This window comes from Acinonyx jubatus, chromosome B2, assembly GCF_027475565.1.
Source record: "Acinonyx jubatus isolate Ajub_Pintada_27869175 chromosome B2, VMU_Ajub_asm_v1.0, whole genome shotgun sequence".
NCBI classification, from domain to species: Eukaryota; Metazoa; Chordata; class Mammalia; order Carnivora; family Felidae; genus Acinonyx; species Acinonyx jubatus.
This window is the reverse complement of record NC_069385.1, coordinates 120,043,230-120,069,030: the sequence shown is the minus strand read 5'-3', so window position 1 is coordinate 120,069,030 and position 25,801 is coordinate 120,043,230. Positions and strand designations below refer to the sequence as shown.

The window sequence follows — 25,801 nt, the reverse complement described above, 5'->3', positions numbered from 1 at the left end:
CTGCCAAGTTTCAGTGGAGAGATCCGTCATGAGTCTTATGGGTCTCCCTTTATATGTTAGAGTGTGTTTATCTCTAGCTGCTTTCAGAATTTTCTCTTTATCCTTGTATTTTGCCAGTTTCACTATGATATGTCGTGCAGAAGATCGATTCAAGTTATGTCTGAAGGGAGTTCTCTGTGCCTCTTGGATTTCAATGCCTTTTTCCTTCCCCAGATCCAGGAAGTTCTCAGCTATTATTTCTTCAAGTACACATTCAGCACCTTTCCCTCTCTCTTCCTCCTCTGGAATACCAATTATGCGTATATTATTTCTCTTTAGTGCATCACTTAGTTCTCTAATTTTCCCCTCATACTCCTGGATATTTTTATCTCTCTTTTTCCCAGCTTCTTCTTTTTCCATAATTTTATTTTCTAGTTCACCTATTCTCTCCTCTGCCTCTTCAATCAGAGCCGTAGTTGTCTCCATTTTATTTTGCAGTTCATTGATAGCATTTTTTAGCTCCTCCTGGCTGTTCCTTAGTCCCTTGATCTCTGTAGCAAGAGATTCTCTGCTGTCCTTTATACTGTTTTCAAGCCCAGGGATTAATTTTATGACTATTATTCTAAATTTGCTTTCTCTTATATTGTTTAAATCATTTTTGATCAGTTCGTTAGCTGTTGTTATTTCCTCGACGTTTTTCTGAGGGGAATTCTTCTGTTTCGTCATTTTGGATAGTCCCTGGAGTGGTGCAGGACTGTGGGGCACTTCCCCTGTGCTGTCTTGAATAACTTGCATTGGTGGGTGGGGCCGCAGTCAGACCTGATGTCTGCCCCCAGCCCACCGCTGGGGCCACAGTCAGACTGGTGTGTGCCTTCTCTTCCCCTCTCCTAGGGGCCGGATTCACTGTGGGGTGGCGTGCCCCATCTGGGCTACTTGCACACTGCCAGGCTTGTGGTGCTGGGGATCTGGCGTATTAGCTGGGTTGTATCAGCAAGGTGCACAGGGGCACGAGGGGTAGGTTCAGCTCGCTTTTCCTTCGGAGATCTGCTTCGGGAGGGGCCCTGTGGCACCGGGAGGGAGTCAGACCCGCCGGAAGGATGGATCCGCAGAAACATAGCGTTGGGTGTTTGTGCGGTGCAAGCAAGTTCCCTGGCAGGAACTGGTTTCCTTTGGGATTTTGGCTGGGGGATGGGCGAGGGAGATGGCGCTGGAGAGCGCCTTTATTCCCTGCCAATCTGAGCTCTGTCATCAGGGCTCAACAACTCTCCCTTCCGTTGTCCTCTAGCCCTCCCGTTCTCTGAGCAGACCTGTTAGCTTATAACATTTCAGATGTCAAGTCCCGCTTACTGTCGGAACACACTCCGTCCAGCCCCTCCGCTTTTGCAAGCCAGACTCGGGGGCTCTGCTTGGCCGGCGGGCAGCCCCTCCGCCCCGGCTCCCTCCCGCCAGTCCATAAAGCGTGCACCACCTCTCTGCCCTTCCTACCCTCTTCCATGGGCCTCTCGTCTGCACTTGGCTCTGGAGACTCCGTTCTGCTAGTCTTCTGGCGGTTTTCTGGGTTATTTAGGCAGGTGTAGGTGGAATCTAAGTGATCAGCAGGACGCCCGGTGAGCCCAGCGTCCTCCTACGCTGCCATCTTCCCAGGATCCCCCTCTGGCTGCCTTTTTAGAACGGACCATGGAGGCATTCTGTACCTATACCCCCATGGATCCAGAGGCTCCGGAAAGCAAGGCAGCTGTTATCATGGCCTTTGTAAACCAATCGGCCATAGACATTAGGAGGAAATTACAGAAAATAGATAGACTAAGAGGAAAAAGTCTGCAGGACTTACTGGTGGTAGCCAAAAATGTATATAATAACCGGGAGCCTCCTGAGGACAAGCAGGCTTGCGCCATGGCGGCTGCCAGCAGTAAGCAGACTCAAGACCTGGCCAGAATACTACTAACTACCACTGCTGACTCCCCCGAGGAACGAGACTGCCGTCTCCGGCAGCTGGCAGACGATGCAAGAAAAGGTAAAGGAACCACCAAAGAGGGGAAGCAGAGGCTGCAGAAAGATCAGTGCGCATACTGCAAGGAGGTAGGGCATTGGGCCCGAGATTGTCCGAAAAAGGCCGCTGGGAAGGGAAGCAAGACTGATCGAGTAAAAGTCCTAGAGCTAGATGAACTAAGTGATTAGGGGAGTCGGGGTTCGGACCCTCTCCCTGAACCCAGGGTAACTCTTAAAGTGGAGGGGACCCCTGTTGACTTCCTCATCGACACCGGAGCACAACATTTGGTCCTCCGCACCCCACAAGGAAAACTAGCCAGCAAGAAGTCCTGGGTACAATGGACAACTGGTATGAGCCAGTATTCATGGACTACCCAAAGAACAGTAGATTTGGGAACGGGCCGGGTATCCCACTCCTTTATGGTAATACCAGAATGCCCCTACTCACTGTGAGGACTGGACTTACTGATCAAGATTGGAGCTCAGATAACTTTCAGACAAGGGGGGCCTCAGGTCACCGATGGCAAGGGCCACCCCATCCAGGTCTTGACCATGAAACTGGAGGATGAATACCGCCTCCACCAGGAGGTGCTCCTGAGAGAGAATAATATAGACAGATGGCTACAAAAATTCCCCTCGGTTTGGGCAGAGACGGTGGTGGCGGGGGGGGGGATAGGACTAGCTGCTCATAGGACCCTGGTCCTGGTAGAGCTCAAGCCAGGAGAGAGTCCAGTAAGGATCAAACAATACCCCATGTCTCAAGAGGCCCAGAAGGGGATCCAGCCACACATCCGGAGACTACGAAGCCTAGGGGTACTAGTTCCTTGCCAGTCTCCCTGGAACACCCCCCTACTGCTGATCAAAAAGCCTCACACAAATGACTACCGACCGGTACAAGACCTCTGGGAAGTAAATAAGAGGGTCACGGACATACACCCAACTGTTCCCAACCCATATACTCTCTTGAGTTCCTTGGCGCCCTCTAGGGTCTGGTATACTGTACTAGATTTAAAGGACGCCTTCTTCAGTCTGCCACTGGCACCCCAGAGCCAACCATTGTTTGCTTCGAGTGGCATGATCTGGAGGAGGGCTACAGTGGGCAACTCACCTGGACACGGCTACCTCAGGGATTCAAAAATTCGCCCACCATCTTCGACGAGGCACTACACGAGGACCTGGGTGAGTACAGAAGGGAGCACCCTGGCCTCACCCTCCTACAGTATGTAGATGACATCCTGATTGCTGCTGACAGGGCCAAAGACTGTGAGCGAGGGTCCCAGGACCTGCTGGCTACCCTGGGGGCCTTAGGGTACTGGGCATCCATGAAGAAGGCTCAGATATGCAGGGAGAGGATAAGTTACCTGGGATATATCCTGGAGGGCAGACAGCGGCGGTTATCAGATGCCAGAAAAGAAACTGTCCTAAAGATCCCTACTCCCACCTCCCGAAGAGAAGTAAGGGAATTCCTAGGATCAGCCGGCTACTGCCGCCTCTGGGTTCCAGGTTTTGCTGAGATCGCCAGGCCCCTATATGAAGCTACCAAAGAGGGTAAAACATTTAAATGGGCTGAAAAAGAAGAAACTGCCTTTAATCAGTTAAAAAAGGCCCTCCTAAGTGCCCCAGCCCTGGGCCTACCAGACATTACGAAGCCCTTCCACCTCTTTGTAGACGAACATAAGGGAATAGCAAAAGGGGTTCTAACTCAAGCCTTAGGCCCCTGGAACGGCCCGGTGGCTTACCTGTCCAAGAAACTAGACCAGTGGCTGCTGGCTGGCCTCCATGCCTAAGAATTATTGCGGCAACAGCACTCCTAGTCAAGGATGCAGACAAACTGACCCTAGGACAGGAGATCTGGATCACGACCCCACACAACATTGAAAGGGTCCTGAAACAGCCTCCTGATAGATGGATGACCAACCCACGTATGAGCTTCCTACTCAACCCTCCACAGGTGCAGTTCCACCCTAGTGCAGCCCTCAATCCTGCAACCCTGCTGCCCGACCCTGACCTAGGTGCTCCACTACATGACAGTGCGGGAATCCTGGAACATGTACATGGATTCCGGACGGACCTGACCAACTGGCCCCTCCCCCATGCGGAGGCTACTTGGTTCACTAATGGCAGCAGCTTTGTGCGAGACGGACAGAGGTATGCGGGTGCAGCGGTGGTCACCGAAACAGACACCATATGGGCGGAGGCTCTACCCTCCGGAATGTCAGCCCAGGGAGCAGAGCTCGTCGCCCTTACCCAGGCGCTAATGTTGGGAGCTAGACAAACGGCTTAACAACTACCGGACTTGGGAGACCCAGTTTTACCAGACCAGCCAAAATACTCCCAGGAGGAGTTACAGTGGATGAAAAAACTCCCCATGGCCCAGGAGATAAAGGGGTGGTGGTATACACCTAACAAGGAGCTCGTGCTGCCAGACCGGCTCAGAGTCTCAATATTAGAGCACATGCATTGGTCTACTCACATGGGGGCCTGAAAATTAAAAGACTTAATCCGACATGCCAGAATCAAGATTCACCAACAGGACACCAAAAAAAAGCAAGTTGTATCTGCCTGCAAGACCTGCCAACTCACCAATGCGAGAGCCACATCAAATAAAAAAGGAACCAGGCTCAGAGGCACCAGACCAGGAGCCCAATGGGAAGTCGACTTCACTGAAGTCAAACCAGGAAAGTATGGTTATAAATATCTTTTAGTATTTACAGACACCTTCTCTGGCTGGGTGGAGGCATACCCAACCAAGCATGAAACAGCTCAGATGGTGGCTAAGGAGCTACTAGAAGACATCTTACCCAGGTATGGTTTTCCTGCCATGGTAGGATCAGACAATGGACCAGCTTTTATCTCGCAGGTAACACAGGCAGTAGCCAAGGCGGTGGGGGCAAACTGGAAATTACATTGTGCTTATAGGCCCCAGAGCTCAGGACAGGTAGAAAGAATGAATAGAACCCTAAAAGAGACCCTTACCAAATTAACCATGGAGACTGGTGGGGACTGGGTGACTCTCCTACCGTATGCCCTTTACTGGGTTAGGAACACTCCTTACACTCTGGGTTTTACTCCCTACGAGATCATGTTTGGCAGGCCCCCCCTATTATTCCCAACCTTCTTGCTAAGTTTAAAGATCAAGAACCTTTTCTTTCCTTGAGAGGGCTCCAGAGGGCGCACGAGGACATTTGGCCGCGCCTCCGTGCCATCTATGAGGCTGGCCTGACCCCGACACCTCATCAGTACAGGTCGGGAGACTGGGTCTACGTCAAGAGGCACCACTGAGAGACCCTCGAGCCGCACTGGAAGGGACCCTACATCGTGGTGCTGACAACCCCCACCGCTCTCAAAGTAGACGGCATCGCAACCTGGGTCCATCACACCCACGTTCAGCCAGCGGACCCCTCCTCGATCCAGAAGGACTTCGTCATGCGATGGGCTGTCAGTGGGGACCAACACAACCCGCTCAAGTTCAAGCTACAGAGCATTTGACCCACCTAATATTGGTAACTCTGTTAACTCTACTTGTCATTGCTCATGCTGATGGGAGTCCCCACGCCTCCCAAAACATCACCTGGAAGATCATAGACACCAGCTCAGGGACAATACTTAATCAGACCTCAGAGCCATCCCAGGGACACTTAATTCCCAGAACTTTGCGTAAACCTCCAAACTCTGTTCCCCTTGTCACCATAAATGCAGCCGGTCCCATGATTGGGTCTGCAAGCTACATGACAAGGGGGGAATGAAAGGGCGGGCCTATGCCGGCCGACTCCATCTTGTTCTGTGTCCTTCACCTTGACCACACCTCCTCCCCTTGAGTAACCTCCCACTCACCCTTTCAAACTTCCGGATCAAAACACACCTGCCCGGTGACCTGCATAACAGGACTCTGACCCTTCCCCAGCCAATTGGCTGAGGCCACAGCCATTACCTCACCAACTGCCCCTAGACCCCAATAAAACCTTTGTGCTTTTGAAACTCGCTCTCTCTCCCCTATATCTCACTGCTTTGTCGGTCCAGGTAGGGGATTGAGCTCGAGCTAGCTCGAATAAAGGCTCTTTTGCTTTTGCATTGAACTCGGCTCCCTGGTGGTCTTGGGGATCACAAATTCTGGGCATAACAGTAGCTCTATCAGTAACATAAGGCTGGATAGTAGCAGCCTGGCCTTCGGGCCCTTTACATAGAAAAATTTCAACATTCTGTTGGATATCAGTAGCTTTTCCTACACCTATAAAGACTGCAGATACAGGTCAAAGTGGCTAATTCTTGGGCCAAGACTCAGAAGCAATGATGGTGACATCAGCTCCTGAGTCTACCAGGCCAGTAAACAATTTTCCGTTAATTTTTAAGGTCATCTCAGGCCTTCTGTCCTTTAGAAACGTTTGACAAGATACCTGTTTGCTGATAGGCCCAAACCCTCCCTGCCATTCTATCGGCATGGAATTTAAAGCAATGTAAGGCAACAATAATTAGTTGAGCAAAGTGATCTCCTGCCATGACACAGGAACAGAAGTACTAACCATTCCTAAAATTTCATCCTTAAAATCAGTATCTATAATTCCGGTGTGGACATGAACGCCCTTGGATGTAAGACTACTTCGTCCAATAAGAAGGCCAACGGACGCTGAAGGAAGAGGGGCATAAATCCCAGTTTTAACCTTATAAATTGCCATGGCAGATTTGAGGACCAGGGAATCTGTGGCTGGGATATCTGATGCAGAGCTCCTTCCTGTGGCCTGGAGGGGGTCACGGACAGATTTGCATGATGAGTCCCTTTGCTCACAGGATAACAATGTCGAATCTGATTCCCCATATTGTTTACATTTGGGGCCCTGGGGTGGGGGGCTTTATCAGGTTTCCCCAGGGAGAGGACAGGGGAGCTCCATTCTATGGAATTTAGATCTACATTGATTTGCAAAGTGATAGCCTTTATTACATGGGGGTGGGGGTGCATAACCCAGGAGGTTTGGTATTTCCTTCTGTTGGTCAAGGTGGATCACCTGAATTTTAGAACTGGGCTGTGGACAATCCCTTTTATAATGTCCCAATCTGCCACAGCAAAAACACTTGGACTGTTTGTGAGGTCCAGTGCCTTGAATAGCCCCTGCCAGTAGCCCCATTTTATAGACCTCTGAGCCGATATCTTGACAGGCCTTTAAATAATCAGTTAAATCACCTCCTTGAGCCCTCACTGGGCATAAAGCTTGTTGCCATTCTTTATTAGATTAGCAAAACCCAGCAGCTGTAAGAGGAGATCCCATAAGCCCTCCCAAGAAACGGTTTTTATAATAACATCCTTTAGCCCATCCATGAAATCTACATCAGGCTCCTTAGGACTCTGTTTAACTTGAACAAAAGAGGTTGTAGCCTGTCCCGGGGTAGCCATTTTCTCCCAGGCACCAAGGCAGCACAACTAACTTGTATCACGGCTTGATCATCCTACTGAAGCTGAACCTGTATGCCAAACCATTGTCCGGTCTGTTAAGTTGTTCTTGGGTAATGGGCATAGGAGCATTGGCGGTGGCATCACGCCAGGCCTGTATCTGTGCTTCTTCATCCCACCAAGTTCTAAACTGCAAAAATTCAGAAGCACTTACAACAGTGCGACCTAGGACCCCCCCAGTCCCACGGAATGAGTCACTCTGAATTCGCTAAAGCAGACACCAATCCCAACGTATAAGGGTAATTAACACCATATTGCGTGCAAGGTCGTTTCAAATCCTTAATGACCTTAAAACTTAAAGGTAATGATGATCAAATCTTTGCCCTCCCTGAGGATATTGCTGATGAGGAGGAATTTGGGTAATGTTGACAGGATAAACTGCAGCTATACTAGCCATTAATTCAGTGTCCCCCGCAGGCTTAGGTTGTTGAAGCATCTGCATCATGGGGGAAACAGGAACTGCGATGCTCCCAGCAGACGTATCAAGAAATAGGTTTTTTGAATAAGCAGAACATTTAGTTTCCTCAACAGGATCGACCGGCTCAGGACCGTGGGGCAGTGCGGGAGGCAGGTGTCCGGAGGCTTGAGATGTAACTATCTCTGGGCCATTAACCCGGGATGCCCGTAGGTTTCTGTCCCTCTGGTGGTGGGCCGAGGGGCTGGACTCCCAGTCCTCATTATCCACAAGCACATGATCACTTTCAGCCAGTGAGGGGTTGCAAGAACTAATGCCCCCTTCTTCCCAGGATTCTGACTGCAAGGGCTGCAAAGCCAGGGAAATTAAATTACATAAAGATGATAAGGAGAGAGGGGTTACTTCTCCTTGTTGATGAGCTCTGCCCACAGCACCTAAAACTAATTCCATAGTTTCTGATTCAAAAAATTTTTGCCAGAGGGCGTAACCAGTAACAATGTTTCTTTATCAAATAAAACAAATCCTCAAACGCTAACAGCTCACTTCTACTCCTGAGCTCTTTAATAAAGTCTGCAAGAGCTGAAGACATGAGTCCTAACTACATGAGGTAGAATCCCCCATACTTACCCTGCAGAAATCCTGAAGGGTGAGCTTCTCGGCTCCAAAGTTCCCTTCGGTTCCTGTGGCACTTCTTCAGCAGTGTGGCAAGCGTCCACCTTCAGGTCCCCGTTCTGGTGCCAGCTGTAGAGAGACAGGGCCTGAAGGTGCCGTGAGTCAGCAGGGGGCTGACTCTCCAGGAGCCGAAGCACCGGTCTCCTGGCTCAAGCCTCTTTTATTTTTGCAAATTGTTTGATAACAGCGAGCACATACAACGTAGTATTTGGCATCTTGACAGGCCGTGCACCTGCAGGGTATTCCATACTGGGTCATGAGTACATCTGGCACCAGACAAAACATTCCTATCCCAGGCCTGATGCCGGTATTATATCCTTCTGGAGAGAGCAAGCAGTCCCGGCATACTTCTGTCCTGGGAATGAAACTGCTTTCAGTTTCTTGCTGTTCTGTCCCTTTCCTTCCAGACATTCTTACGGTGCCTCCTGCTTCTTGTTCTCCAACAGAATAAAAAATGGGTATAAAACTTAGTGTCTTCAAGTTGGCAAAGGTGAAAGTAGGTGAGGAGAGTGTCCAACAGAGGGTCAGGAAAATACACTGTCATAAAGGATAATGGGAGTGAACACTGGTATAAAAATTTTCAAGGGTTCTGCAAAATGTCTCCACAATTGAAGTGTGCTGATACTGTGACATAGACATTCTCTTTTAGGAGCTTATCCTTTTTAAAAAATAATTTATTTATTTATTTTGAGAAAAATGAGAAAAAGTGCACGCAGGAGCGGGGAGAGGGGCAGAGAGAGAGAGGAGACAGAATCCCAAGCAGTCGGACGCCAGGCTGGGTCTCAGGAACCCGGAGATCATGAGCTGAGCTGAAATCAAGAGGCTCATGCTTACAGGACTAAGCCATACAGGTAGGAGTGTATCCTAAGGAGATAATCACATATGTTCTCAAGTGTATATTTTCAGAGGGACGCCTGGGTGACTCGGTCAAGTGCCAGACTTCGGCTCAGGTCATGATCTCAAGATTTGTGAGTGTGAGCCCTGTTCAGGCTCTGTGCTGATAGCTCAGAGCCTGAAGCCTGCCTTGGATTCTGTGTCTTTCCCTCTTTCTGCCCCTCCCCTTTTCTTATTTTGCCTCTCAAAAATAAATAAACGTTTAAAAACTTCAACACTAGGGGCGCCTGGGTGGCTAAGTTGGTTAAGCCTCTGACTTCAGCTCAGGTCATAATCTCTCATGGTTTGTGAGTTCAAGCCCCACATCAGGGCTCTGTGCTGACAGCATGGAGTCTGGAGCCTGCTTCAGATTCTGTGCCCCCCTCTCTCTCTACTGCCCCCTGACTCGTGCTCTGTCTGTGTGTGTGTGTCTCTCTCTCTGTCTCTCTCTCAAAAGTAAATAAACCTTAAAAAATATTTAAAAGAAAAACTTTAACACTATATTTTCAGGGATGCTTCTTGAATTGTGGCTTATAAAAACAAAGAATGGAACTATATCTAAGTGCTACAATCAATATGATAACGATAAGTATAAATAGTGGAATACATCTCAGGCACTATCTCCATGTGATGTACAAAGGGGTCAAAGTTAATCATCAAAGCAAACCCATGAGGCACCCCCTAGGGGATCCCTTTGTACACACAGGGAGAGGGAGACTCAGGGAGGATAAGTAATGGAACCAGGGTTCAATCCACAATGTTTGCACTCAGAGGCTTTGTCGACTTGTCTTTCTTTGGTTCTCTGTCCATCAGCAGGTGGGTATTGTTATGCCCAGAATTCGTGATCCCCAAAGACACCAGGGAGGCGAGTCCAATGCAAAAGCAAAAGAGCCTTTATTCGAGCTAGCTCGAGCTCAATCCCCTACCTGGACTGACGCAGCAGTGAGAGGGGAGAGAAAGCGAGAGTTTCAAAAGCACAGAGGTTTTATAGGGGTCTAGGGGCAGTTGGTGAGGTAATGGCTGTGGCCTCAGCCGATTGGCTGGGGAAGGGTCAGAGTCCTGTTATGCAGGTCGCCCCAGCATGGTTTGATCAGGAAGTATGAAAGGGTGACTGGGAGGTTACTCAAGGGGTGGAGGCATGGTCTGAGGTTTCTGCGATTTTCCCGGAAAGGGGGCATGTAGGGGACATAGTCACTCAGGTGGAGGACACAGAACAAGATGGAGTCGGCCGGCGTAGGTCCACCCTTTCACTACTAATCTGTGGGGAAGAGACCTATGAAGTCAATGGGGAGCGAATATTAATATTCCTTATGTTTCCCCTGCTGCAACCAATATGATGTCCAAAATGAATTATAATCCAGTAAAAGGGCATGAACAACACGAAAATGGGCATATGAAGCCAAACACTGCTGAAATGCAGCCTCCTTCTATGGAACTGGGATATACTGTACAGAATTCAAATTTAGTGTAAGGGCCACTGTTCCTGAACAACGTTATGCCTTACCATTAAAATGGTTAACAACTGTCCTGGTGTGGGTGGAACAGTGGCCCCTTCCAAAAAAGAAATTAGAGGCTTTAGAGCAATTAGTGCAAGGATGCAGATCATATAGAAATGTCCACTAGTCCATGGAATTCTCCGGTGGCTGTGATAAAAAAAGATCTGGGAGGGGCGCCTGGGTGGCGCAGTCGGTTAAGCGTCGGACTTCAGCCAGGTCACGATCTCGCGGTCCGTGAGTTCGAGCCCCGCGTCAGGCTCTGGGCTGATGGCTCAGAGCCTGGAGCCTGTTTCCGTTTCTGTGTCTCCCTCTCTCTCTGCCCCTCCCCTGTTCATGCTCTGTCTCTCTCTGTCCCAAAAATAAATAAACGTTGAAAAAAAAATTAAAAAAAAAAAAGATCTGGGAAATGGAGAATGTTAACGGACTTAAGGAAGGTAAACAAGGTTATATAACCTATGGGACCTTTGCAACCTGAGCTCCCATCCGCTATTATGATTCCTCAGAACTTGTCATTAATTATAGTAGATTTGAAAGATTGTTTTTTCACAATTCTACTACAGCCAGATGATAGAGAAAAATTTGCTTTTTCTGTACCTTCATACAATCATATGATTTCTGTGCAACGCTATCAATGGAAAGTGCTTCCACAAGGTATGCTTAATAGCCCTACTATGTGTCAGCATTTTGTTAATCCGCCGCTTTCACAATTATGAATTTGGTTTCCACAGGTGTTGATTATCATTACATGGATGATATTCTTTTTGCTGCAGAAACGCCTACACAGGTAGAAGATCTTTATCAAGCCGCTAGATTATTGTTGCCCAAATACGGCCTAATAATAGCAGAGGATAAGGTGCAAACCCAAGATCCCTTCCTTTATCTTGGTGCAAAAATTCACAAAGCAACCATCGTTCCCCAAAAAGTACAAATATGCTAAGATAATTTAAAAACTTTAAATGATTTCCAGAAGTTACTTGAAGATATAAATTGGTTGCGACCTGCTTTGGGAATCCCAACTTCTAGCTTATCTCATCTTTTCGGAACATTAGCCCTTGATCCCAAACTTAACAGCCCTAGAGTCTTCACAAAAGAAACAGAGGCTGAACTACAATGATTAAAAATCATATTTAGAATTGTCAGCTCACTTGGATTCGACTTAATGTTCCTCTTCAATTACTGATTTTTCCTACTCCATGTTCTCCAACTGCAGTCTTACGGCAGGATGGGGGATCATCGAATGGCTGTTTTTACCAAAAAAGGACACTAAAATTCTTACCATATATCTGAATAAAATTGGGAATATGATTTGCAGAGGCTGAACGCAACTACATGTGCTTTATGGTGGTGATCCTTCCTCTATAATTATTCCTTTATCATATCAACAAATTGATATGGCTTACCAAACTAATACACAAAGGCAAATAGCCTTGTCCGATTACGTAGGGAAGTTAGACAGTCACTATCCAAGGGACAAAATTTTGTCATTTCTCAAGGCTACATCATGGGTTTGGCCAGAGAGAAATTGAAAACAGCCTTTAGCTGATGCTGACACATATTTTACAGATGGAAATGGTCATGGCAGACCTTCTATACATGGTCCTATTTCCAAGGTCTGACAGACACCCTATACATCTACCCAAAAGGCTGAATTAGCAGCCTTTATAAATTGTTGCGTCTTGTACCTGCCTCCCTCAATGTTGTGACAGATTCACAATATGTGTGGCTCACAGTCCTAAATATTGAAACCGTACATATTGTTCTATGAAATGAATTACATCATCTGTTTTTGCATTTACAAGAATTAATACTCCATAGGCAACACCCTTTACATATCACTCATATTCGCAGTCATTCTAACCTTCCTGGACCGTTAGCCTTAGGAAATTCCATTGCTGATGATTTATTACAAGGCACCTTACAGATGACATAACAGGAGCATATGCTTCACCATAGTAATGCCCGAGGACTTGCCTATAGACATGCTGTAACACATACTCAGTCAAAAGACACTGTTAGTGCCCGTCGTTCTTGCGAGCCCCTCACTGTGGCTCCATACACCTCTGGAGTGAATCCTCGTGGACGACAGGCAAATGAACTTTGGCAATCTGATGTTACCCATATTCCAGCTTTTGGTAAGCTCTCTTATGTGTGTGTTACTGTGGATACCTTCTCCAGATAGATCTGGGCCACGGAATGTACCAGAGAAAAGGCTATGCACGTTATTGCTCATTTTCTTGAAACCTTTGCAATTCTAGGTATCCCACAATGCATTAAAACTGATAATGGCCCTGCATATGTATCTCATAAGGTTCTTTGCAGCCCAACAAATTACTCCTCTTACTGGCATTCCCTATAACCCTCAAGGTCAAGGGATCATAGAACGCACTCATCAGGTACTTAAAAATATATTAATTAAACCAAAAGGGGAAAAGAAGAAGGACTTAGACCGACACCACGGGACGAATTACATTGTACCTTATATACTTTAAACTTCTTGGACACACAAGGACCCCATACATGTCCTGCTGCTGAGGTACACTGGCACAAGCAAAAGGCCATCCCTGTTTATCACCTGGTATACTGGAAGGATGAGAAGGGACACTGGGAAAAGGGAGAGGTTGTTGTGTGGGGCAAACGGTATGCTTATGTCTTCACAGATCAAGGTTACCAGTGGTTACCCAGTCATAGCTTAAAACCCAAGCATGAGCCGATCCAAGCGACCTCAGTTCACCATGACTCCACTAGTCAAAGAGTTTCACAGAATGTCCATCCAGAAACTGATAATTGTGCCCAATGCACCACACCCTCTTCCTAGGGTTCCGAGGGTAACCCCATTACCTCCTACTTGGGGACACGTTAACAGGTTGACACATGATGCTGAAAAAATATTGATGCAGACTTGCAGCCCACAAACTCCTGCTCACCTTTTCCTTGCAATGCTTGTGTTTATAACTACTACAGTAAGCACTGATAACTATACTTCCTGGGCTTCTATCCCTCATCCACCTCTCAGTCAGGATATGACTCAATTGGTATGACTCTCCCATGTCGGTGTATACAAATGACACTGAATGGACACCTGGGCCATTTGACAGCAGAGGACCACGTAGGCCAAATGAAGAAGGTACTGTTATGGATGATTATACTATAGGGATTGAAGGTCCTCCTATATGTTTTGGATATGGGAAACACAGCCTCAAAAGTCAGCCTCAAGCATGGCTATCTATTATTAAAAATGGAACCCGGCACAAACATATGTTCATACTATCAGCCCATTCTCTGATTGGCTCCAATCTTACAATTAATGACACTCCTCCGGTGTTTCCATCTTGTGCTACTTGTACATTGTCAGAATGGGACGAATGGGTGACTTAGGAAGCATGTAGAGGGGACATAGGGCGAGTTCCTTTAAATACTTCCTATGGAAGCATCATTGATTGGAACCCTATGGGCTCAGCTCACCTTAAAAATTCATTACAAAATCTACAATGGTGTGTGCATAATCATACTATCCCCACCACTCCTAATGGCTCAATTGTTTGGCACAGTGGGGGATTTTCTGCGCCCAGTCCTCATTTAAACCAGGACCCTTACAAAAGCATCTATGGAAATTAACTGCTGCCCCCCACCCTTTCCATACCTGGAAGGGCACATAGTATAAAAACAGCTCCAGCAACATTTCTACTTTATCTTTCACGGTCAATAGTACCTGGTACATACGGGCTTGTGTCCGTTTGCCATGCATACTATTAAAAGGACAGAGAGTTGGGATTGATTCTGATGCCCTTATAATCTGTGTTAACTGCTCTTTATACATATATATGTTGTCTTAACAATTCTATACCCTTACTCTGTCACCCGAAAGCTTATATTTATTTAGAGAACAACTTGGCCTGTGGCTGCCGGTTCAGGTGTCTTGACCATGGCAACGTTGTTCAGAAATGTATCTGATGAACCACACTCTAGGGGAGTTCCTCATCGATCCCGATCCCGACCGGTTTGCTGGAATGCTTGTTGCAGCTCTCATAGGCATTATTGCTGTGACTGTGGCTGCAGCTACTGCGGCTGTCTCGTTGCACCAATCTGTGCAGACAGTACAATTTTTACAACAATGGCATGAGAAATCACACCAACATTGGAAGACACAGCAGGATATTGACAGTAGACAGTCCAGTGAGATTGCAGGCCTACAACAGGCTGTGTCATGCTGCTGGGAGATCAGTTACTGAGCCTACAAAGACAAGTATCATTACAATGTGATTGGAACACTACATCAATATGTGTAACCCCATTACCATTTAATAACACTAAATTTCCATGGAATGATGTTAGAGACACTTGCTCGGACAATCTAACATGTCTATGGACATTCAACATCTGCAAGCACAGATATATGAGACTTTCAAAACCAATCTGGACATGTTATCTGGATCTAAGATCTTAGAAAGTACATCAGAGGGATGAGGAATATTAAACTCTATAGAGCATGTTAAGATTTTTAGCTTCTTTACTGCTATTCTGTTTATATTAATATGTGGTGTATTTATCATTGCATGTACAGTCTGGTGCCAGAGACGATGAGCCTGTCAATGTATCGACCAACAGTTCGGGATATGCCATGTCCTCCTACAGTCCATCGTATACAGACAGAAAGGGGGAGATGCTGGAGAACAGGCTGGAAGCACCATAAGAATGTCCTGAAGGAAAGGGACAGAGCAGCAAGAAACTGAAAGAAGTTTCATTCCCAGGACAGAAAGCCACTGGGAGTTATGGTTCTCTCCAGAAGGACATCATCCGGGCGCCACCCTGGGGATAAGAATGTTTTATCTGGTGCCAGATGTACTGATGACCCAGTATGGAAAACACTGCAGGTACATGACCTGTCAAGATGCCAAATACTATGTTGTATGTGCTTGCTGTTGTCAACAATTTGCAAAAATAAAAGTGGCTTGAGCCAGCGGACTGAGGCTTTGGGTCCTGGAGAGTCTTAGTTCCCTGCTTTGCAATCCTCTCATCACCACACCTCTAGGACCTGTCTCTCTACATATTCCACACTCTCATTTTCTTTGTGTTTATTTATTACCAATATAGGTGTGTGACATTTCGTGTCTTCCTTTCCAAAGGGTTCTCTAATATTTCTAATTATCTTTTTTTTCTTATTATTTGAGTGTAGTTTACGCCCACTGTTCCATTCCTTTCAGGTTATAGCATAGTGACTCGTCATATAATCCAATAATTGCACTCTTGGGTGTTCACCCCCCAAAAGTGAAAACACCAATTCTTTTATTTTTAAGGTTTATTTATTTTTATTGAGAGACGGAGAGAGAGTACAGAAGCAGGGGAAGGGCAGAGAGAGAGGGAAAGGGAGGGAGAGAGAGAGAATCCCAAGCCAACTCACTGCTATTAGCCCAGAGCCTGATGTGGGTTCAACTTACAAACTGTGAGTGTACATGTCCACACTATGAAGCATTGTATAGACATTTAGATGCTATTTCCACATCAGAAATGATTTTTGTTTCACTTAGTTTTGAAACATTTAGAAATAGGAGTACAAGGAAGTGTTTCTACTTTTCAGTTTTCCCTGTATCACCATCATGGGGCTGGAGGACCAGGTGCACAGGGACACAGACACCTCAGCAATGGCACGGGCTCCTGAGCTCTCCTCTCCTGCAATCTTGCCTCACCCCTGAGCCTGACCCCTGTGGACTCCAGGGCTGCTCAGAACCTTTTTCCTCTCCCCACTGATGCCCAGGATTCTCTCAGACATGTCTACCAGACTTACAGTCCAGACCCTACTCAGGCTTCTCAGTCAGAATCCACCTGAGAGCAGAGCAGTGGGGGATGTCCCCTGACCTTCCACCCCACGTGCGGCCACAGGACTAAGGAGAGAAGACCCAGCTGCCTTTCTCCTCCTCAGCCAGGCCCTCCTTAGGGTCTCCTTGAGCTCCAGCACCTGGACAGGGTTGTGGACACCATGGGGCGCCCTCATCCCACATGATGTTCAGCGTTTGAGGTTCTTGTAAAAGTCCCACTGATACAACCTGTGTCCACCCATAGACAAATAGGTAAGGAAGATGTGTGGTATATACACACATATACAAACACACATGATAGAATATTATGCAGCCACAAAAAGGATGAGATATTGCCACTTGTGACAACATGGATGGACAAACAGGGCAGTGTGTCTGCTAAGTGAAAGAAATCAGACTGAGAAAGACAAGTACCACATGATCTCACTCATATATGGAACTTACAAAACAAATCAAATGAATAAATAGACAAGCACACAGCAGAATCAGACCTATAAATAAAGAGAACTCACTGATGACTGCCAGAGGGAAGGAGGTTGGGAGGGTGGGCACAGTGGGTGAGGGGAGTGGGAGACACAGGCTTCAGTTATGGAAGGAACAGGTCTTAGGAATAAAAAGGCACAGCACAGGGAATATCATGAGTGATACTGTAACATCACTGTCTGGTGACAGGTGGCAGCTATACTCTGGTGAGCACAGCATGGTGTAGACAGAGGGTGAAGGGCCCCTGGGTGGCAGTGGGTTCTCCGCTCATAGTCCTAGGGTCATGGAATCCAGCCCTGCAGGAATCAGCGTGCTTGAGATTCTCTTATTCCTTCTCTCTCTCTCTCTCTCTCTTTCTCTCTCTCTCTCTCCCTCTCTGCCTCTCTTACCTGCTCTGGCTGTGTCTCTGTCAAAAAAAAGAAAATGTATACAGAATTTGAGTCACCGTGTTGTACCCCTGAAACTAACGTAATCATGTCTTTCAGCTATATTCAAAGTTAAAATATTTTTTTAAAGAAATTAATTAGGAAGTATAATTGTAGGGGTGCCTTGGAGGTAAGTTGGTTGGGCATCCGACTCTTGATTTCATCTCAGGTCATGTATGATCTCCTGGTTCCTGGGTGTGAGACCTGCATCAGGCTCTGTGAATGGGTGCGTCCTCTCCCATGGCTGCAACTGCAGAGAAAACGTGCAGTTACAATAAGGCATGGGAAGGCTAAGTGAGACTGGCAGAAACACAAACCCCTATACATGCAGGTGTTCGTGTGGTGTGTGGGGACAGAGGAGAGACTGAGGTGCAAAAAAAAATTAATTGAATGAGAGAGGAAAGGGACCGGACGTAGAAATGAACAAAACATCCCAACATGGTATCAAGGTTGGGACGCATAAACTTGTCAGGCACCCATTAGGCATCAGGCACCATTCTCTGGACTACATGGTTCAAGACAAAGTCTCTAAGGAACAAGGAGACTCTGGAGAGTTGGAGGAACCAATTTCATGGGATCAATACTCACTGGAGGAGAAAATGTCCATCTCATCAGGCCGCTCACTGCTACTGCCCTCAGTGTGACCCTGCACCTCACTGAGGATCTTTTCACTTGTCACAAATGTGATGGCCAAGCCCTTGGGGGAACTGGCCTGCTCAGGCCTCCTGGAAGGAGAAAGAGGGTAGCACTGGAAGACCCCAAAGTAGGAAGACACCCAAAAGGAGGGACGAGGGTGTAATGTATGAAGACATAGGAAATCAGGGGCTGGGAGAGGACACTGGGAGGTCCATGTGGGTGTGCAGCTTACAGGTAGGTGTTGGAATCGCCAGGCCGGTGGTAGTTGATTGCAGAGTTCACCTGCTTAATGTCCATGCCTTGGCCACATAGGTTGCTGGCCACAAGAATTCGATATTGAAGACCTTTAAACTACTGTGACCAAGAAAGCCTTTGTCATAAAGACAATCATAAAAATGTTCACAGTCCTTTATCTCAGGGATCTCATTCATTCCTAAGGATACAAGACATCTTTCCATCTCTCCCTTACCTCTCCTCCTGAAGGGTCTCACAGTGTATGGCAATGGCTGGCAAGTTCTGCTCCACCAGGAGCTGGGCCAGGGCAATGCAACACTGCACAGACTTCACAAAGATCTCGCCTTTATGTGGAGAGTAGGGGGATGTGGGCCCATGGGTGTGTGTATGGGGGGAGAATGACAATGTGCCAGAGTGGGAGATTTCTGGAAGTACACCCTCCACATGAAACCACTAAGTCCCTCTTATTCCCCACTACATGATTCCTTTTTTCCTCTAAGTATAATTACTCTTCCTTTCTCTCCTTTGCTTTGGATTTTCCTGAGCAAATCGGCCTCTGAGGAGATACAGAGAACAGTAACCAAATCTGGCAGACATGTTAGGAGACAGGAAGGAGGTACTCCATGACAAAGGGATAAGTATTGGAACTAGGGTCTGGAACGACCATGAACAATATTCCTGCTTATGAAATATTAAACCTAAGACCTACCTTAATTCTGGGAGTAGTTTTAGTGTGAAAAAGTTGCACAATCCGTAAGCTGAGAGAAAGCTTCTCCTCAGGGTGTGATACAAGAAGAAATAAACATATTTAAGAACCCTAACAGGGCCAATGTATATGGGAATATTTAAGGATTTAAAAGTCCGTCCAGATTTTTTTTTTAAGTTTATTTATTTTAAGACAGAGAGAGACAAAGTGACTACGAGTAGCAGGGAGGAGCAGAGACAGAGACAGAGACAGATCAAGAGAGAGAATCTCAAGCAGGCTCCACGCTGTCAGCACAGAGCCTGACACAGGGCTCCATCTCACAAACCATGAGATCAGGAGTCCGACCTTTAACTGACTGAGCCACCCAGGCTCCCAAAACACTGAGTCTTTATTATTGATGGGTTGTACGTATTTTAAAATATGCAACTGAAGATAGAAGAAACAGCAGCCCCCACATCGGGAACTGGTCTGACAGTGACAGCTGGGCCTCAGTGTGGTCAGAAGCTGACTGATGCCACCACTGGGCCATATTATTCCTGTGGGACATGAGCCAGTCATCTCACGGAACATAAACAGCACACAAGGACACTCAGAAACCATGACATTACTTTATCTAATTAGAGACAAAAACAAGGCGCTGTACGACCCACAAAACACCAAACATCTCCCTGTGCTGGTTACTGAGCAATCACTGCTTTTTACCATTTCTTTGTTTATATCAAGTTTTTATTTAAATTCCAGTTAGTTAACATACAGTTTAATATTAGTTTCAAGAGTAGAATTGAGTGATTCATCGCTTACATACAACACCCAGTGCTCATCACAAGTGCCCTCCTTAGAACCCATCACCCATGAGCCCGTCCCATTTAACCTGTGACCCACCCAGAAGCTTGACAGCTTCTCAGTACTGACCACCTTGTCTGTTGGGATTTGTGGTAATATTAAAACAAATGACTTTCTTTAAAATTTTTTTTAACGTTTATTCATTTTTGAGAGAAAGAGAGAGACAGAGTGCAAGCAGGGGTAGGGCAGAGAGACAGGGAGACACAGAATCCTAAGCAGGCTCCAGGCTCCAAGCTGTTAACACGGAGTCCCACACGGGGCTTGAACTCATGGACCGTGAGATCTTGACCTGAGCCCAAGCCAGATGCTTAACCAACTGAGCCAACCAGGTGCCCCAAAACAAATGACTTTTGATAATTCAATTCCACTCTAATCAATGCTAGAACATCTATATTACTTAGTGAAACAACACACAACACGTTACTTAAAAACAATTATGCATTAGGACAAGATCCGTTCCATGTGCAGATGGGCCTATGGAGTTAATGTAACAGAGAAAGACACACTCAATGATACTGTTTCAGGTCCCAGTTTGCAAATAACCTTAGAGAAACTACACATTGTGTAGATTTAATATAGTATCAAAAATGAATATCCATAATTATCTGAAAAGGTTATAACACATACTATTCTCCTATATTTGGTCAAGGACATAAATTTTTTCATATACTTCGAACAAAACAACACAATAGATGCAGAAGCAAATCTGAACATCCAGTGGTCTTCTAAGGAGACAGACAAGAAAGAGACTTGCAATGAAAGAAAACCACCCTTCTCACTGCCCCTTTTATTTGGAACATTGTCACTTCCCATACAAACAATATTTCTGTTTCATGTGATTGTACATGAATTAATAAATATTTGAACCTGTTTTATTCCTGCTGTGGTAAATAAGGATCGATAGAATCCACAGGCACACAATTCTCCCTGGGAGCCTCACTAATTTCTAAGACTGTAGAGATGTCCTGAGAACAAAATGCTGGAGAATCAGTGACTCACGCAGCTCCTGGTCCACGACTCAGGGACACAGTGGGACGAAGAGCGCTCTGTGCAGTAGGTGAGGCGTCCAGGCCAAGTCCCAGGTCCCCAGGCCCGCCTCTCAGGGACTCTGGCCCCAGGGCGGCGTCGGGGGCGGGGAAGCCCAGTGTTGGGGAGTCCCCATCGGCCCTGGTTTCACGTCTCCCTGTCACAACCTGTGTCAGGTCCTTCTGCCTGGATACTGATGACGCGGCCTCGGTTCACACTCTTATTATTAGTGTCCGATTTCCGAAGAAGCCAATCAGCGGCACCGCGGTTCCGGGGTATAAAGTTTCCGCACCCGCCTCCTGAGACTCACATTTCTCCCCAGACCCCGAGGATGCGGTTCCTGATGTCCCGAACTGTGCTCCTGCTGCTGTCGGGGGCCCTGGCCGTGACCCAGACCTGGGCAGGTGAGTACGGGTTCGGGAGGAAAGGGACTCTGAGGGGCAGGAGCGAAGAAACCGCCCGGCGGGGAAGCGGAACCCCCGGGGAAGCCGACTGTCCACCGCCGGGACCCAGACCTCCACCCGGGCCTCGACCCGGGCTCCCCTCCCCCACCCCACCCGCCTCCTGCCCCGACCCGGCCTGCCCTCCCCCGACCCTCCCGGACTCCGCCCTGCTCTCCCCAACTCTGGTCCCCCTCGCCCTGCCCTCCCGGCCGCCTCCCCCTGGGACCCGGGCCCCGCGCGGGGAGGAGGGTCGGGCGGGGTCTCAGCCCCTCCGCGCCCGCAGGCTCCCACTCCCTGAGGTATTTCTACACCGCGGTGTCCCGGCCCGGCCTCGGGGAGCCCCGCTTCATCGCCGTGGGCTACGTGGACGACACGCAGTTCGTGCGGTTCGACACCGACGCCCCGAATCCGAGGATGGAGCCGCGGGCCCCGTGGGTGGAGCTGGAGGGGCCGGAGTATTGGGACCGGAACACGCGGAACGAGAAGAACAACGCACAGACTTTAACAGTGAGCTTGCAGATCACGCGCGGCTACTACAACCAGAGCGATTCCGGTGAGCGTCAGAGCCCGGGTCCACGTCACGACCCCCACCCCACGGACGGGCCGGGGTCGCCCCGATTCTCCGGGTCAGAGCGCTGCCCCGAGGCCGCGACCCTCGTCCCACGACCCTGGAAAAGCCCGAGGGAGCTTTTAGGCGGGTTTACTTTCGGTTTCACCTTAATCACTGCTGCTCTGGGGGCGGGGCGGGGACAGGGTCGCACAACATCCAGTGGATGTATGGCTGTGACGTCGGACCGGACGGCCGCCTCCTCCGCGGGTACAGTCAGGAGTCCTATGACGGCAAGGATTACATGACCCTGAACGAGGACCTGCGCTCCTGGACCGCAGCGGACACAGCGGCGCAGATCACCCGCCGCAAGTGGGAGGAGGCGGGTGAGGCGGAGCGCTGGAGGAACTACCTGGAGGGCGTGTGCGTGGAGTGGCTCCTCAAGTACCTGGAAAACGGGAAGGAGACGCTGCTGCGCGCAGGTACCGGGACCACGGGGCCTCCCTAATCTCCCCTCCACTGGGGCTGGCTGCCCATGAGGAAGGGAAAATGGACTTAGTGTCAGAACGGCGCCCCTCCCACGGGTAGGAAGAGGGAGATCCGCCTGGAAGTTCATATTCCTACTAGAGGCTGACTCCCCTAGAGGGTGCTTTTCTCTAAAACACAGGCAGGTATCCAGTCTCTCCCTGGGATGCCTGTTGAGATCATCCCAGAAATAACCCATCAGCAGTTCCCTCTGACCCTGGCAGCCACCTTGTGAACTCTGCCCTTCCCTCTCAAGGCTTTGATCTCCCTGAGAACATCTTTGGAGATCTGACTCCGGGTTTTCTGAATCATTCACCCTCCACCACAGTCAGAACTATAGTGTGTTCCCCACTTTAGATCTGCAGCCTCCCACCCGGGCTCTCTCCCTGATTCCAGAACTTAACAAGGATCAGGAGATCCCAAAGGCTAGACTGCTGTCTGGGTTTTGTGCTTCTTCCATCCAGACCAGTTGTCCTGTCCACCTCAGGATGGTCATGTGGATGCAGTTTCAGTGGCCCATAAAGCTAAACCACAGTGTGGATTCTCTGATTCTTCTTCCTCAGAATCTCCCAAAACACGGGTGACCCGCCACCCCATCTCTGACCGTGAGGTGACCCTGAGGTGCTGGGCTCTGGGCTTCTACCCTGCGGAGATCACCCTGACCTGGCAGCGTGATGGGGAGGACCACACCCAGGACGCAGAGCTTGTGGAGACCAGGCCTGCGGGAGATGGAACCTTCCAGAAGTGGGCGGCTGTGGTGGTGCCTTCTGGAGAGGAGCAGAGATACACGTGCCATGTGCAGCACGAGGGGCTGCCCGAGCCCATCACCCTGAGATGGGGTAAGGAGGGTTTGGGGTAGAGGCCCGTGTCAGGGAAAGCAGGGCCCTTCTGGAAATTTCAGAGTCAGGACTGAAGCTGGAGGTCTGGGCCCCTCACCTTCCATCCCTTTCCAGAGCCATCGTCTCTGCCCTTCATCACCATTCTGGGCATCATTGCTGGTGTGGCTGTCCTTGTGGTCACTGTGGTGGTTGGAGCTGTGATCTGGAGGAAGAAGTTCTCAGGTAGGAATAGAGTGGGAGGATGGGAGTTCACTTGTCCTGCTGGGGGGTTTCCTAGGTAGCACGTTGTCCTGCCTGGTTCCTGGGCAGTTCTATCCACACACATGTACCTGCCCACTCTGGAGCCGTTACTAACATTCACTTTGTAGCAAAGCACTTGTGAAAATGAAGAACAGATTTTCACTTGGTAATTCTGGTGACGGGGACCTGATTCCCAGCAGTGACAGGACAGAGAGGAAGGTCCCTGCTGAGGTCAGACCTCCAGCAAGTCAGGTGGTCCTGTGACCCCACACCTCTTTCTTCATGTGTCCCAATCCTGTCCTGGGTGTTCAGTCAGAACTCTGGAAATGTCATTGTGGACCAGGACTAGGAGGTTGCTCTAGGATCACATGGCCCACCTGTCCCAGGTCTCTAACATGCTATTTTCTTCCACAGGAGGAAAGGGACCAAGCTATTCTCATGCTGCATGTAAGTATGGAGGGAGTGATCCCTGAAACCCTGGGATAGTGTAGACAGGACCCCATGGGGAGCTCACCCCCGTCCCCCTGCCCATAGCTGCTCCTTTAGTCTCATCTCCTGTGGCTCTGATCTCATCTTGTTTGTTCTACCCCAGGCGATGACAGTACCCAGGGTTCTGATTCGTCTGTAATCGCCCCTAAAGGTAAGACTCTGGAGGGTGAAGTGGGGAGAAGTGGTGGCACTAGGGACACTTTGAGCATGCATGGGGGCTGTTGAGTTTGTGGCACTTATGTGACTGACCTAAATGTGTTCATGATGACTTTTTGTCACAGTTTGAGACCCACTGCCTGTGGTGGACTGAGCGATGCAGGATCTGTTCACACTCCCACTTGGTGACATCGAGGTCCCCTGACTTTCTTCAGATGGTGTCAGATGTGTCTGTGTTCCTATTAGCATACTGTGAGGACGCAGGAGAGTGGCCCCCATGCCCACCATGACCCTTCCCATACTGATTCGTGTTCTGTCTCCATTCCTGTCTTTACTTCATGTTGGCCTGAATACTGACACCTTACTTCCTCTACTGAAAATGAGAATCCAGATATGAATTTGTGTTTTGTAATTCTGGGTATGTGGGGACAATGAGGTAATAAATGAGAAAATTTGGAAAATTGCAAGAGAAAATAAATGAAAGCCCTGAGAACCCGCATATTTCTTGTGCTGTGTCTGTTGCAGGTGGGGACAGGAGAGGGCTGGAGGAGCCGAGCGGGGACGGGGCCTGGGTCCAGTTGGTGCTCAGTGCATCCTTGGTGTGTCAAGCTCCCTCCTCAGCTGGGTCATGTCTCTGCTCCTTGTCCTTGTCCCTTCTGTGGAACCTTGTCTCACCAGGACCATGACTACAGGGACATGGACGTCATCTGTCACCAGGACCTTGTGGAGCAAGAGCTTCCTGTGACTGGGTCAGCCCAGGCTCCATCCTGGGTCGTGACCTCAGCCCCATCTTTGGGTGTTTTCCCCCCATTGTTCCTATGGAGCATCAGGCCTGTTCTTGCTCTTGTGTCCAAGTTCTTGTCTCATTCTCCCCGGGTGACCCCAGGGGCTGCAGCACCAGGAGTTCTTTGGACTCTCGTTCTCACAGGCCTTGGTGGCCCCTGCACACAGAAGTCTCTGGGGTTTGGAGAGGTGAATTTTCAGATTGATCCATCTCCTCCCTCTCGAGCTGTCTTCTGGATTATTCTTTAGATTCTGGAGGTTGAGAGGAAACTGGGAGTTTCTCATCCTTCTTCAACTTAATTTACTTTCTACCTCCCTGTCTCTCTGCCCCCTCTCCGTGCCCTTAGTGATGCTGGTTCTTGCTCCCATCCAAGTTCATGGATGTATAAAGAAGGGTCTAATGTAGATTTCTATTTAATTGGAGAAAGGGCCCCGTGGAGCCTACATACAGTGATTCTGAAGATAGGACTGTAACTGTATGCTGTGCTGTGCAGGGGAAATGCTGTGGGAGGGGGGAGCTGAGCAGAGAGAGGAAGGGGGGAGCAGCCCTGAGGGAAAGTAGAAGCGGCACTGATGGTGAGGTGGAGGTACTTTGTGCGGGAGCTGCCACGGACTGGCTGTGCCTGAGTCTCATCCAGAAGACAGAGGTCCTCTCTGCTGACCAATCGTTCCACTGATAATCTCGTGTGCCACGTGCAGGACCCGCTATTTTTTTCATCTAGGGCACCTCAGTAATTAAGAAGAGG

General features: G+C 48.5%; 2 protein-coding genes across 1 annotated transcript; one reads left to right on the top strand and one right to left on the bottom strand.

Annotated features, from left to right (window-relative positions):
- Positions 1 to 25,801, bottom strand: part of LOC106966627 (class I histocompatibility antigen, Gogo-B*0101 alpha chain) — a 388,211-nt gene that overhangs the window by 133,844 nt on the left and 228,566 nt on the right.
- On the top strand, positions 21,277 to 24,765 carry LOC106975945 (class I histocompatibility antigen, Gogo-B*0103 alpha chain). Its single transcript, XM_053223384.1, has 8 exons — positions 21,277 to 21,437; positions 21,760 to 22,029; positions 22,230 to 22,505; positions 23,112 to 23,387; positions 23,502 to 23,609; positions 24,042 to 24,074; positions 24,220 to 24,267; positions 24,398 to 24,765. The coding sequence occupies exons 1-8, from the start codon at positions 21,365 to 21,367 to the stop codon at positions 24,400 to 24,402; spliced, it is 1,089 nt and encodes a 362-aa protein (XP_053079359.1). The 5' UTR covers positions 21,277 to 21,364; the 3' UTR covers positions 24,403 to 24,765.

Excerpts from the sequence above, each read along its gene's own strand:
- LOC106975945 (XM_053223384.1), top strand. The coding sequence starts at position 21,365 with ATGCGGTTCCTGATGTCCCGAACTGTGCTCCTGCTGCTGTCGGGGGCC. Across the intron at positions 21,438-21,759 it reads CGTGACCCAGACCTGGGCAG|GCTCCCACTCCCTGAGGTAT; the intron begins GTGAGTACGGGT and ends CCGCGCCCGCAG. Across the intron at positions 22,506-23,111 it reads GGAGACGCTGCTGCGCGCAG|AATCTCCCAAAACACGGGTG; the intron begins GTACCGGGACCA and ends CTTCTTCCTCAG.